Genomic DNA, 14,002 nt, shown 5'->3' with positions numbered 1-14,002 from the left:
TTTCCATAAATTTTTATTCTGAGGTAATGCATTTTTCTCGCTCGGCTTCTCCACAAAAATCACTTATTCAGGCTTTTTTCATAAGGACTGAAGTGCAGACAAGGTCTTTAGCTTTAGGAACACAACTTCAGTCGTCCGAGAGATGACAAAGTTTTTACCTCGGCCTGCCGAGCAAACAACTCGTTAGGCTAATGAAATTTCTTGTGCCATGATGTGGCCAAGAAATGCGGAGGGTGTCGATGGCCCGCAGCTTATCACAGCTACCGCATCAACAGGCTGCATGGAAAATTCAATTATCCAACACTAATTGAATGGTTTATTTTGACAAGGTGGCCCCATGTTAGCTGATAACCCCAAAGGGTTTGCCGCAAATACCCACTAACATACAGACACATATATACGGACATACGGACAAGAGAGCTTTTGCACAGGTAGGTGGGATATTGGAGCAACAAAATTTGGTTAACTGCATATTGTTTGTGGTAAATTTATAGCATGGATATCGCGTGGCCCCTGCAGCTGTTTCGTAACCAAAATTGAAAATTTTTATCGAAATTTGTGGAGTTCAGCACTTGAACTATAAATTTCATTTCCTTTATTATTTTCATTAAATTATTCAATGATGAAAATAATGCGAAGAGCGATTTGATCTTTAGGTAATGGGAAACGAAATGTGAAATATTTGTGATGGGTACGAATATAATGTTCTATAAAAACCTTTAGTCAATCTAAGGTGTTAGGAATCTTTATTTACGAGGTTCGTGGTTACTTTTTATAACAGCACCTGCAGGTCTTTTCAACCTTAAACCAGTACACAACTTCGTGCCGGTATGTTTCATTAGGATTTAGATTGATTGACGGGAAATTCTGGTGATTTATGGCATCCGGAAACTTCCCCGTTTGGACGCAGAAGGAGCCGTGTTTCACATAAAAGGATCCCTTCTTGCCAGTTATCTTGGTTATATTATTTGCGGTATAGAACTGAACGCCTGGCTGATTTGTCCATACCTCTAGTGCTCGCCCACTTGGCGGATGCACTATCTTGGCCACCTTGACGGTAGATCTCAACAGTTGACCTCCATTGACCACATAGCAGTTGTCGAAACCCTGGATGGGACGATGCTCAAACTGCTTGAGGCGATCTCCCAGGACTACAGGTGACCTGAGATCATAAGCCGTGTTGTCAACAAGGGTTAACTCTCCTGTTGGAATCTGCCGGTCATCTGTTTCCACAACCTCAATAGATGCTATCTCCACCGTGTGCTCTGCAAGGCCTTTGGGTCCTGCATTTTGGCCAGCTAGATTGAAATAGGCATGGTTTGAGAGATTGACAATTGTCTGGCGGTCAGTGTTGGCCTCGAAACTAATGGACAAACGGTCATCATTGTCCAGGCGGTAGGTGATAAGGCACGTTAGAATGCCTGGATAGCCCTCGTGACCATGTTGGGATTGATGGCGAAACACAACACCCTCTGGTGTCTTCTGCACCACTTCCCAAATGACGCTGTCGAATCCCAAGAATCCACCGTGCAGATGAAATTGGCCCTGAATGAATCGGGTTTTCTATTAATATTAAATTGTCATAACCCTTATTTATGCTAAGCACATAAAACTTAAATCTAATTAATTACCTCAAAATTCCTAGTCAGGTTGACTGTAGTCTCATCCAACGTAATCCCACCGCTGGCCACTCGGTTGGCCACTCGCCCCAGGGTTCCACCAATATAGGCCGCCTTGTTGGTCATATAGCCAGCGATGTCGTCGAACCCGAGGCACACATCCTCTACCTTCTTGGAGCCATCCGGAAAGAAGATGCTCTGGATAGTGGCCCCAAGCTGGATGACCGTCACGGACATGCCCTTGGTGTTCTTTAGTGTGTAGGAGTGAACCATCTGCCGGGCTTCGGTAAGTGGGTTCGTGACCAGACCGAAGTTTCTCTCCTCTACGGTGATAGACATTTTTGTGACCTCAGGTGTGATTCCTTCCACCTCATTAAAATTTGATAGAAAATGCCTGGTTATTTTGATTTAAAATAAGTATATATATCAACATATTATTTAAGAAAAATGCTCTGCTTTACAGCAAGTGTGTCCTGGACTTTTTAAAGTGGGTATTGCCCCGACATTACCCGATTCTCCCCAGTTGGCCATCATTTATGCATGCCAATGTGCTGGCATCGGTTTATCTTTTTGTGTGCCATTTGTGTGGTTTGTCTGCGGTTGCAGTTGCATCTTCAGCTTGTTGTGGCATTAACAAAGTCGTTGATCTTGCCGCGTGTGTTGGCAGCTGAGCTCTAATTGAAATATTTTTATTGCCATTTGGCCCCGGCCCTCGACGGTCGGTGGTGTCATTAATATTCATTAGACGCACATCCAAATGCATTAGCAGATTGCAGTACAAAAACAGTCTGATAAATATGTACAAACAACTGCAGAAGCTTCTGGGTTTTCGTAGCAATGTGCTAATGCTTTAAACTTGTCCCAGAACAAAGCGTTTTATTTGCGGAAGTCATTAAGTGGCCGGGACGGAAGAGACAGCGAGACAATTTCTTGGCTAAAATTGCTGGCTCCACCCGAAAAACTCTGTGATTGCGGTTGTGGAGTGGCACATTCTTGTTGCCACATTTTTCGGCTTGTGCATTGCCTGCTTGCCTTTCCCACAATATTACGTATACGCCTACGAAGCAGATGCGACCGCTCCTTGCAAATTGGATCTTGGTCTTGCTCTGGGTGGTCCTGCGGCCAGGAAATGAAGTTGAAGTCGCCGACATTAACGCAAAAAGGCGACGTTGCAAGTTGCAACTTGCCAGTGGATTCCGGGGCAACGCGGTGCAGGAATTTGGTTTCCTCCTTAATTTAGCAAACGTTCGCTTCTTTATTTTTGACAGCCATCAGCGGTGGTTTTGTTTTCGGTTTCAAATTCTCTTTGTAGTCTGTTGTATGTAAATTTCGAATACGCGGCAGGACATCAGCCGCAAGTCCTGATGGTGTAACTTTCCCCAGCATCGCTGTTTTGTACACCATAATAGAATAGCTATTCTTCAGGGGCAATACACATTTCGGAAATGTTTTTTCCAAGGGAAACTGTTGTAAATTGAATGAATATTAGTTTCGCAGGAAGCGCTTTCGTTGCCTTTAAATTCAAATTAGGGTAAAATATACAGATTTATGTGTCTCAACATAGTCTTGGCAATAAAAAACATTTCAGTAAATTAAGTGATAATTAAAGTCCTTTGAGAACTGACTTTAATTTGGTTTCCTAAATATTCAATTAACCACCTTCATGTATGTAGCCACTATCTGCGGCGTTAACGCTCCAAACCAAACGACCCCGGTCGGCAATTAAATGTTGCCTTGCCTCCGGCAAACAATGCCAGGATCATATGCCCCCTCGTTCACAAAACACACCCTATGGGGCCCATAGTTTCTGTGTGTGCTAGGATGTAGCGGCCGTATTGGCCCTTTCATACATATTGGCAATGTGCAGTCATTTGTTCATTAGCGCAGCGCATAAAACTCATCAAGGGCAATTAACATTAACGCAGGCAATCAGCGCGTTGGTCCAGCTTTCAGTTCGTCCTTGTCGGCGCCTTGAGCGCTGGGGTAGATTTGTACGGCTGGGGGTGTTTGCGGTGCGGCGGGGTGCTGGCCTACTCCCAGGACATTAATTATCTTATTGGCCCATATCCCACTCGCCGCAGTATCCTCCGCAGTATCCAAGCGAAGCCGAAGTGGCAATATTTGAAAGTCTATTAAACGCTCAGCGATGGCAATCAATGCTGGCAGGGCCACAAATATTGCCCATCTGCTTTTATATGTATGCATACATACATATGTATGTCCGGTGGCGCAGGACGATGCCAAATTATTGAACATGATATTGAATATGAAACTGGATGGGCACCGTGGCTTCGAGCGGTGATTGTCCAGCGGATCGGACCGAAATCAAAGCCACAAAAGAAATCCCAGTTTGCATATTAACAGCAGCTGCTGCCCGGCCAAAAATTGAATAGAGGCGGTGGGCTTGTTGCCCATCAGTGGGTGGTGGCGCGGGGGGCGTGGTCGGCTATATAGTCCTGCACATCCTTTGTCAAGCTGAAAATGCAAATTGCCATGACATGCCCTTAACCATTTACCACACGGCGCCCGGCCATCGAGTTCTATTTTTTTTTTACCCCTGGCTGTTTTCTTCTCCTGGCTTTCTGTACTTGCTTTCCCGGCCACTTCAGGCCTGGCTGGCATAAAGCAAAACGCAAAAGGAAATCAGCAATGGACATGCAAATCAAATGGGAAAAAAAAACTTTGGGATGAGCCAACTGCATATCCCTTTTATTACTATAATTATATTCTTAAATATAGAATTAGCCCAACCTAAAATATCTTACAGATTTTTCTACTTCATTTCAGATAGGTATAAAGAAATAGATTAAAGATTCTATTGTATATTATTAGATAGTATTTAAATCGCTGAGCTACCCTGCCTTTCCTACAAGGTATGCAGAAAGTATGCAGGCAAAGAAACAGCTCTTTGCAAAAAACATGAGTCAATTCTCCAGAGCTTTTTGACCATACGTCTGCGGTTAAGTTTGCCCCAGCCAGGACCATTCAACCCATCCATTCAAGGCTGTGGATCTGACATCCCCCTGTGCTGCCCTATAAGAAAACCACCCAGGGAATGGATAAGGAGAATAAAAAAAAAAAGGCATGCCGCACAAATTGTTTGGGACGTCGCCGGTAACGCTGCGTGAACCCATGCAAATTTCTCCCTCAGGTAACCTTTGTGCTTTGATTGATTGATGGACAGGCGGAGAGCGGCGTCGCCGTGGTCATCATCTCGGTATTTCCCCAGCTAGGCAGTTTTCTTTTGCGAGAAAACTCGGGAAACTCCAATATTGAATTTAATTTGTAGACACGCGTATTCGAAAGTCGAGAGCTGTGTATGCGAATTTCAATTTTTACCTTTCGCAAATTGAAAACAAAGGTGCACTATTGGGGCCGGGTCTTTGCTTTTCTGATTGCGGGCATTAACAACTTTTGACATTGTTTTACATTTCTGGGGAAATCAAAAGGAAAAGGTAAGTCCCGCGTCGACTGGGGCCCCAAAATCAATCCGCAGTGAAAATCCGACCCTTACCCTTGCCAAATTCAATCAAACTGTCAGCCCGAAAGTGGGAAAAAGAGCGGACATCGTTTTCCCTGGCCAGCGAAACTTATTGTCAAAATTAATTAAAAATTGTAATGAGTTCTGTTCTGCAGAGTGGTGGCAGCAAATCCGACTCGACTTAAACACATTGACGGCGATTAATTTGTTTGGCATTTTGCAATTTGATTTAAAATTAAGCCGAACACCGGCGTGAATTTCAATTAGATCCGCATTTCGGATTTCGGTTTTGTCGGACATCGGTCTTGGCCATTTTATGCCAATTTGATTGGCCTGTCAGCGGGTGAAAATTTAGCTCTTCAACCGGCAATTGGTGATTTTATTTACCGCTCACAGTGCCACGATTTCAAATTTAAATTGCTTCGGACATGCCTGTCCAAATCGATTAAAGCTCCAATAGTGCTGCAAAATAAAAAAATAATGAAGGGTGGAGCAAATCAATGGCTAAATATTGCAAAATATTTTCAGTACAATGTGCCAAAAATAAATGCGACAGCAGTTGGCCTGTCACATGGCCCAAATGAAGAGCCATTTACATAGTTGTTCACTTGTCCCACTTTTCCCACTCGAAAAGCTCACTTTATATGCAATATAGTCTTTTTGGGTTTTTGTATCCTGCATTCTCGCAGGACTCCTCTGCAGGACGAGTGCAAAATCGTGTTAAGTTAGAGGGCAGTACGGAATGCCTATAGAACAAAAAAAAAAAAAGAAAATAACAATTTCATCTGTTGTGCACATGCATATGCACAGAAATATGAATTCCGGCATGGGAACATGGCATATGAAAATGTACAATTTCGGCCTTCGGGGAGGAGTAGGTCTAGTTGGAGGTGTACCATATTGACAGTGCAAGAAAAGGGAATTGTTTTCGGAATGACAATTCACAGATATCTTTCATATTCCGGCATTGTGGCCCGGTATCTTGGAATTTGAATTTCATGAGGGTGGCCTTCTAAAACGCTGCTCACATTCATTGACTATGCTCGCTTTGGCCCATTTAAAGACTAAACTGAGGAATGGAAAAAATACAGGTTTTTTCATCAAATTCGTCTCATAACTCGTTAGAAATGCTTTGACAACTGAGCAGAGACATGGGCATGTGCAAAAAGGTACCCAAGTGATGTCCTTTGCGTTGACTTTTTTGCCCTAATTGAAGCAAGTATTTCGCCAGATACTCACGTGCACTTTTCCTAAATTAGTCGAGAACCCTCGACATGATTTTAATTCGGTCAATTATTTGAAGTATTTGACGATTAGCTAACCGCCTGGATTGCACAAAGTTTTTCAATTAATTTTCACCCACAATGGCAGTGCGGAAAATGTTTTTTTTTTTTTTTTTTTTTTTTTTGGAGTAACTAATTCTATTTATTAAGATTTCAAAAGGAATCGTTCAGTAATTCCTCTGAACTTAACCTAATGTGTGATAAAGATAAATGAGACCAAGTGGTATCTTAATTATAAAGTACAAAAGAAAATGTAATATGTTATGTTATCCTCCGGGTAAGGAGATCGCTGGGGTGTACCCTCTTCAGTCTTCGGAGAGAGATGGGATCAGCTAGGATAGTTGCTAGTCGGTTCGGAAAATGTACCAAGACGTTTGCCGGAAATCGAAGCTCGGTCAGAGCAATTGCGGTGGCGATTTGACAAATTGTCCAGGTGAGAGCCCTTTTGTTTTGCCCACCCAGTGGGATGGATGGCAGTGAATCCACCCAACCCTGGAGGCCAGTTTCATCTATTCTCGGCCCGGTTACCAATTCATTTTATTTGTAATTTCGCCCAACGATTGCGGTCGGTGCCTGCAGGTGATAAATGGCAAAGGAATCATGAAATAATGGACCAACATTCGCCGACCAGCATGTGTCTGAGCTACTTTACTGCGCGCCCCCCCTTTCCATTTATCCACCCAATTTTTCGCCGACTTTCCCATTAATGCGTATAAATCGCGGCTAGATTTCTTCTGCCCCAAAAACTGAATTATTCGCTTGTGCGACTCAATTATATGGTAATGAGAGCGGGCGACCGACCGACTCAAAGATACATATTTAATTTAATAAGCATTTGCATTTGGATCTCTATTTGCCAGATGGAGCACATGGTCGCATATGCGAGACGCCTTGTTGGCAATTAAGGACACTGGCATACTCTAATTAAGAAAATTAATGTTCTGAATTTACACGCGGCAGCGACAAAAGCGAAACAGCCGCTGCGACACTAATTACAAACGAAATGTGCATATGTGTTTGTACTTCAGTGGTTGTTTGATGGAGTGTGTGGGTGTGTGGGTGTGCGGGACTGAGGTAGCTCCACTCTTTTCCAACGAGGTCCTTGAATAGCTGGATATAAAGTAGCGATGAAATAAACAAATTACCATATCTGAACCCATGGTTAATTGAGCAATATATCGCAAGATTATTATGTCTATTAGCCGTGGGATTAAGAACGTATTTATAATAATTGTTTAAACAGCATTACAAGTTGCAGTTAGTCTTAATCTGTTCTTCCCTTATTTTATTTAATGTTCGTTTTATTTAAGTGCATTTTATTTAATATTAACTGCGGTTTGATCACATAATAAGCTCCTAAAAACCTGATTTGAAAATACCACTTAACTTGTCCTGACTGTGCTGTTCGCCGGAAAGTAAGCAATCCTTTTTATTTCCGCAAATAAAATTTATTTCATTTTGACGTTGGCGGTATTGTCGGCTGGTTTCTGCCTTATTTACGTATTCTTTTTTTATTTTAATTTTATCGCTCGCCAAATGGCGCTGACAGGCAAACAAACTCTGTCGTTGGCCTGGTGAAAGGATTTTCCTGCTTGGCGCCCCCACAACGCCGGATTTTTGCGTAATTAACATGAAAATATACGCATACGAGTGAGTGACAGTCGGCATTTACATACATATTTGGTTTATTTTGTGTAATTAAAATGAATTTGTGTGAAGTGTATTAATTAGGAGTTAAATGGGTTAAATATGAAAGCGCAGCGGCATGACCAAAGTTGGCCAGCTCATCAGTGTCAGTCATTAATTAACCGTATTTTTATCTGCTCAACTGGCCGAACTCTTGACCTCTATAATTGAAAAGCGAAATCATGAAGATGTGCTGGATTTTCCGAAGTGTTCCAGTTCTCTTTTCACATAGATCGAATTATTGATTATGCTGTTAGGAGGAAATGGGAAGTTCTACTTTTCGTGATCCAGCTTGTTCCGAATAAAAGTTGTGCATTCTTCATTGCGCCTTCTGTATCTTTAATGCAGAACGAATTTACATAAATTCTTGGAAAGTTGCAACTTTTTACCCTCCATTTGGGGGGAAACAAGAGTTCGACAGCAACTTTAAACTTGTTGAGAAGAAGTCTTCATCTTCATCTCCAACTACACTTTCATCCAGGGCAGGTCTTTTAAGCTGCCTCCTTTTTTTTTATTTCTTTCCCTTTTTTTGGGAGATGGCCGAAAGTGTGCTCTGGCCAACATGTCGCCTGCTTATTATTGACTGCCACGAGCGCCATGTTGGCCCATTTGGGCCATCAACTAATGTTGTTTGCCAACTTTGCCCGGGAACTCGCTTTGCATGCTCCTCGAAAGTGTCGCCAGTTGGCCAAGAACCATTGCTCCTCGGGCAGAGGGGCAACTTTATCGTGCCACGCCCCCTTTCGGCCGCATGAAAACTTATTTCTCCCCGCCCACTGCGCTTTGTACTCGAACTTGTAGTTGGTCCGCTGACATTTTTCGTTTATTTGCCGGCTACATTTTATCAGCACTTCTTGCCATGCATTCTCTTTATCAGCTGACCGTCGAGCCTGCAACTTCACTATTTTGGCTCGGAACAGAAAGAAAGAAATCCAAATGCGAACATCTAGAAAAACTTTTTTGCGTACGCATTGAGGACAAGATTCCAATTCCCGTTCCAATTCCCAGCTCTTTGTCTTTAACCATTTTTATGGTCCTGGTTGTGCGCCTGGCAAGTTAAGTAAGCACGTTGGGAAATTGCATTTAAACTTTTGCTGCACTTAAGTTTATTGGAGATAGAAAATTGTGGCAACACCATCTACATAAGCCATTTTAATTAGTTGGAGAAAAAATTATAAGTAGGAGAGAAGCCCAAATTAAATAAGTAGAAAGAAGGAGTTAAGCAATTCGAGAGATGGAATCGACAGCCAGTTACGCTGTAAAATTCATTTTGAAATCGTAGAGTTTATTACCAAAAAAGCTGATTTATATATACTGGAAGTCTCTTATTAATGACGATTGTATAAATCCGGATTAATTTCAATGTTATTTTTAAGTGGCATGATACCGGTAAGCTAACACAATTAAAAAGATTGCCTACCCGCGTATTCCAAATAAAAATGTGATTCTTTGTTAAGACCCAGTCATTATGCCAGTTCCATGTTCCATGGAGGTCCAATATAACCTTCGCTGGTATGTGGCATATAAAACGTGTAGCTGTGGCAAACAAGAAAACAAAGACCAAATGTAAAACGGAAAATGGAAAAAAGAAAACGAGCGAAAATCAAAGCTGGGCGCACAGATACAAGCGCTTTCCCCAGCGGAGGGGAGCCGCTAAGCCAAAGCTCCTCCCTGGAGATCCCGTAACGGAGTAAAGTGGCGAAATTAATTAGCCCCAGTGCGGCAGCCTAATTACGCCGGAGAACCGAACTCCGTCCCGCCGCAGAACCAGCGCATTTTCCCGAAGCACGCGTGAGGCAAGCAGAGCGTGAAAATATATTTATCACACGAATTTATCTTTTTTTCGCTCTGATTACGTGCGTAATTTTAATTGCATGCAACTTAATAACGCGCTAGGAGCTCATTTCGGACTCCCATCTGTCGGTCTGCGTGGTCTGATGCTGTCGAATCAGTGGCCACACCTTTGAGCCAACTCATCCATTGGCTTCGGCACATTACGTATACGCACCATGTACACGCCTCGCTGGCAGCAATGCAATGTCCGAACACTGATTTCGCTCGATTGGTAGTTAAGCCAGTGGCTTTCTAGTGCACCTATTGACCCAACCCGGCCATTGATTAATAACCTCAGAGGTTGGGGCATCTATAAGCAGCTCCGGCTGCCTTTGATCGATGCCGTATGGCGTAGTGCGATTACCAATAATGAAAGGCTTCGATGCGTGCTAACCCCCCCACCCGAAGTGCACTCATACATGAGATGCACCTGCTATTACAGCGATTGTTCTCTGTGCGAAGCAAGGCAGTTTACACAGGAAGAAATTCGGAGAATTGAAGATATTACAGGGAATATTACCCTTTAATTAATGAATTTCGCCTCTACTAATGGTTTATCCCAAGAATATAATCTTTACTACTTTAAATTCATCCCCAAAACATTAATTTGCTGCGTGTAGTAGTATCTAGGCAGTACAGGCAACCATACAGTGTGTTACATTGTGTGGCCTGGTAATATGAATATTTAACCAGCTCGGCCAATGAATATTTTGATCGAAGCCCGACGAAGACGAACTTTCGTCGGGGCAAACTTGAGGGCCGTTCCAGAATTGATTTGATGGCACTTTGATGCCCGCTCCTAGCCGCTCCTTTTAGATCCGATCCATACCCTTCATCGCTCACTCACATGGCCACATGTGCGGGCTGACAGCTACGCAAATAGGAGCGAACCGCGTAGAACAAAAACCGAAACCAGAAAAAATTGTGAAAATAGTGGTGGGTGAGCCAAGGAGCTGCCAGATAGCGCCGAGATTTACGAGCTACCTGCCCAGGCGTTATCATAGACCAAGATTGATGGGCCAGCGAGTGGCAGGTGACTTGGGGAGTGCGCCCAGCTGCTGCCCCCCAACTGCTCCCCCCACTGCTTATGCATAAAGAATGAACTGTCGAAGCGTGTACTTATAATTTGTCTATTGATTTGTGGATTTCACCCACTTAAATTCCAGTCCAATTGGCAATTACAAAAGGAGCGTGCGGACAGCGACGTGACAGTCATGTGTCCGGCAAACAATTGTCGCTGTGCGTCCGAAAATAGCCGAGAATATTTGATAAATTATAAAAGTTTTAATAATGCCGCGGCACTTCTAGGGCGGGTCAGATGCGTAAAACTTTTTAATTTGTCTCCCACTGACCGGCAATGAAAAAATCATCGCGTTCCTGTCCAAAAAACAAAAAAAAAAGTAAAATAAGGAAGAAGGCTCAAAGAGCTGGCGAAATGTTGCCAAGCATGAAATTACCAGGCCCGAGGGATGGGCTCCTAGGAGGGATTCACGCTCTCGGACGCCGGCCAAAATGCAAACTGTCAGCAGATTTTCTCTTTGTGACTTGATTGCTGACATGATATATTGGGGACAGGGTCCACAGAAGAAATTAAGTCGCTTTTAATGAGCGCCAGTGGCAAAGTTTAAATGTATACATACCATTCAATGCAGTCAATGTTGTTGTGGTTAAATTTGTATTTCCAGTAAATTGCGTTATTCGTGATGGCATTAAAGTTGAAAATCTATTTCCATCATTGAGAAACATTAATAAAATAAAAACCTTGTTAAAACAAAAATCCAATTCCCCATAACAAATGTCGTATACCCATTGGATTTCATTTTTTTTTTACCGCACGTATAGTAAATATGTGGGTTCGCGAAAGGACCTGATGTCGATGCGGATATCCTTAGAAGTTGCTTTCCCTTTCAGCCCTTTACCTTTCTCTTTCGTTCGACGATGCCATTGCAGAACTGTTATAAATTATTTCCAAGCTATTGCGCAAATTGAAGGTTCCTTTTAGTCTTGCTCTTTGTTTTAACATATAGATTGGATGCCTGCCAGCATGTCATTAAAATTGCTCGGCATCCTGCGGACACGCCCCCCCGGCCAACGCCCACCTGCCCCTTTCAAGTGCATTTACTGGATAAATCAGAATGTTAAGTCCGTGGGCGAGCATCAAAAGGGCGGCGGGCAAGTGCAGGGGCCTCAAAATTGTTGCAATTATGGTCTATAAATTGTAAGCACACACATATTGTGGGGCCACGCCCCATCCGACGCCTTTGACAACCGCAAGTGTTATGCATCATTAACTCCGAGTCGCAGTAGTTGTCGGCCTCGAACAAAGTAAACATTTCAACACCTTGGCAAACCGCACAACTAAACCGCTTCATCCTGCAGGTCTCCCAACCCACCCTCCAAACCACCCCTCCAAAACCACCCAAAACCCACCGCCCACCGCCCATTGGCAGAACCACAACCACGTGTGCATTTGGTCAATTTGATGTGTGCTAAATAAATAATTATGATTGTCTATCAGCCACTTGACCGGAAATTAATGGCCACCCATTTGCTTCTGGGTTCCTTCTAACCGAAACTTTGTCGCCTCGACAATTAATATCAAAAATAGTTTTGCATTCCGTTCCTTGGTTTACTTTGTGTGTGTTGTGTGTGTATTCCTGGGTGTGCACACACTTGAGTGCCTTGTCTCCTGGTTATTTATGCTATTTATGTGGCAAGAGTTTGGGATTTTGGCCATTGTTCAAGGAAATGAGTGGGGGATGCCCAAATGGATGGTCAAACTTAATACGGCGGAATATTCAAAAGGTGAATTAATGTTGGGAATTAATTTTGGATGTTTTTTTAAGAAGCCACATGGGATAGTTCGATAACATTTGGGCATGAAATGGAGCCAGAGTAGAGAATAAATGTGTGTAAGTTTTTCTTAGTAGGTAGGTACTTCAATATTTGTGAGGGAAAAATACCAAAATTGACTTAATTGAACTCAAATAATTGATTTAATAACATATTTACTACAGCACCACACATCTAAAGTTATTTAAATAATGTTGTCTATATCGAATAAATTATTAACAAAAATGGAAAGTCGACTTCTTTATAGTAAGGAATGTGACAATGCAGTCATTACGCAATCATGCAGGTTGCCAGGCTCATAAATAATAAAGACAAGAAATCGAGAGTGGGACATTTGCCCAACCCTTGACACTTGGCCACATCAACTTCATCAATTCTAATCAAGCCAGAGTCCTGGGCAAATCTCCGCTGAAAATTAACCGCAGCAAACTGCCAGCCAGGGACTTGGGTCATGACCAGGGCTAAAAAATTACCACAACGCCAGCAGGGACACGTTCGGCGAAAACAAATTTATCCAGGACACGCATGGCATATCCTTGCTTATGGGTTGGGCTTAGGACAAACACACACACACACACAAGCCGGAGCGCATAGGCCAGCGCATATGTATAATTCATAATGAATCCTTTCTATTAGTCAAACGTAAAATGAAATGGTTTCCCCGTCTTAGTGGCAATATTGGCTGCAAAGCCGAGAGCCTTGATCCCTGAGCCCCAAGCGTGAGCCCGCAGAATCCGAAGGACCCAAGGACCTAAGGCCCTAAAACCGAAAAGGAGCAAGAGGCGTGGTAGATTTTGTGGCATTGTGTTGTGTGTCCTTGGAGACTTGTGCTGACAGCAGGAACAACAGAAGTGAGTAGACGCAGAGTAGATGTGGCACCAACAATAGCTGGCGAATCAAAGATATGCAAATTGAAACAGATACGAGTGGTCGGGCACTTTATGGATTTTCTATGGGAGCAGCCGGCACTATTACGACATTTCCCCGGCGATTTCGCAGCTCCAAGTGCTGTAAGCAGAAATTGTATAAATAACATAAATGCTTTAGGGAAATGATTTATGTGCGACTGACTACAACTTTCGCCATTCGCTTCGGCGGCAAATAGTTTAAACTTTGGCTAAAGCAAATTAAAGTTACCCCCGTTCCACATAAATTGCCACGCATGAGAAATGTCATTGAGTGCGAATCGGATTCCATCCTCCACCGACCAGGTCATATAAACATATATATATAAATATGGTGTGTGC

The 14,002-nt window shown here is 43.0% G+C and overlaps 1 protein-coding gene across 2 annotated transcripts; it reads right to left on the bottom strand.

Moving 5' to 3' along the window:
* Positions 1-718: 718 nt before the first annotated feature.
* Positions 719-2,031, bottom strand: LOC6612180 (aldose 1-epimerase). 2 transcript variants are annotated; one of them, XM_032717223.1, is made up of 2 exons: positions 1,632-2,031; positions 719-1,563 (listed from the first exon to the last, which is right to left on the bottom strand). In XM_032717223.1, exons 1-2 carry the CDS (start codon positions 1,956-1,958, stop codon positions 766-768), a joined length of 1,125 nt encoding a protein of 374 aa, XP_032573114.1. In that variant the 5' UTR covers positions 1,959-2,031; the 3' UTR covers positions 719-765. The 2 variants fall into 2 exon arrangements, with proteins under 2 accessions (XP_032573114.1, XP_002036697.1); XM_002036661.2 differs by having other exon boundaries at positions 719-1,545.
* Positions 2,032-14,002: the final 11,971 nt, after the last annotated feature.

Source organism: Drosophila sechellia, chromosome 2L (assembly GCF_004382195.2).
Source record: "Drosophila sechellia strain sech25 chromosome 2L, ASM438219v1, whole genome shotgun sequence".
Taxonomy (NCBI): Eukaryota; Metazoa; Arthropoda; class Insecta; order Diptera; family Drosophilidae; genus Drosophila; species Drosophila sechellia.
Note: the sequence above shows the minus strand (reverse complement) of the source record. Positions and strands in the feature narration are given on the sequence as shown.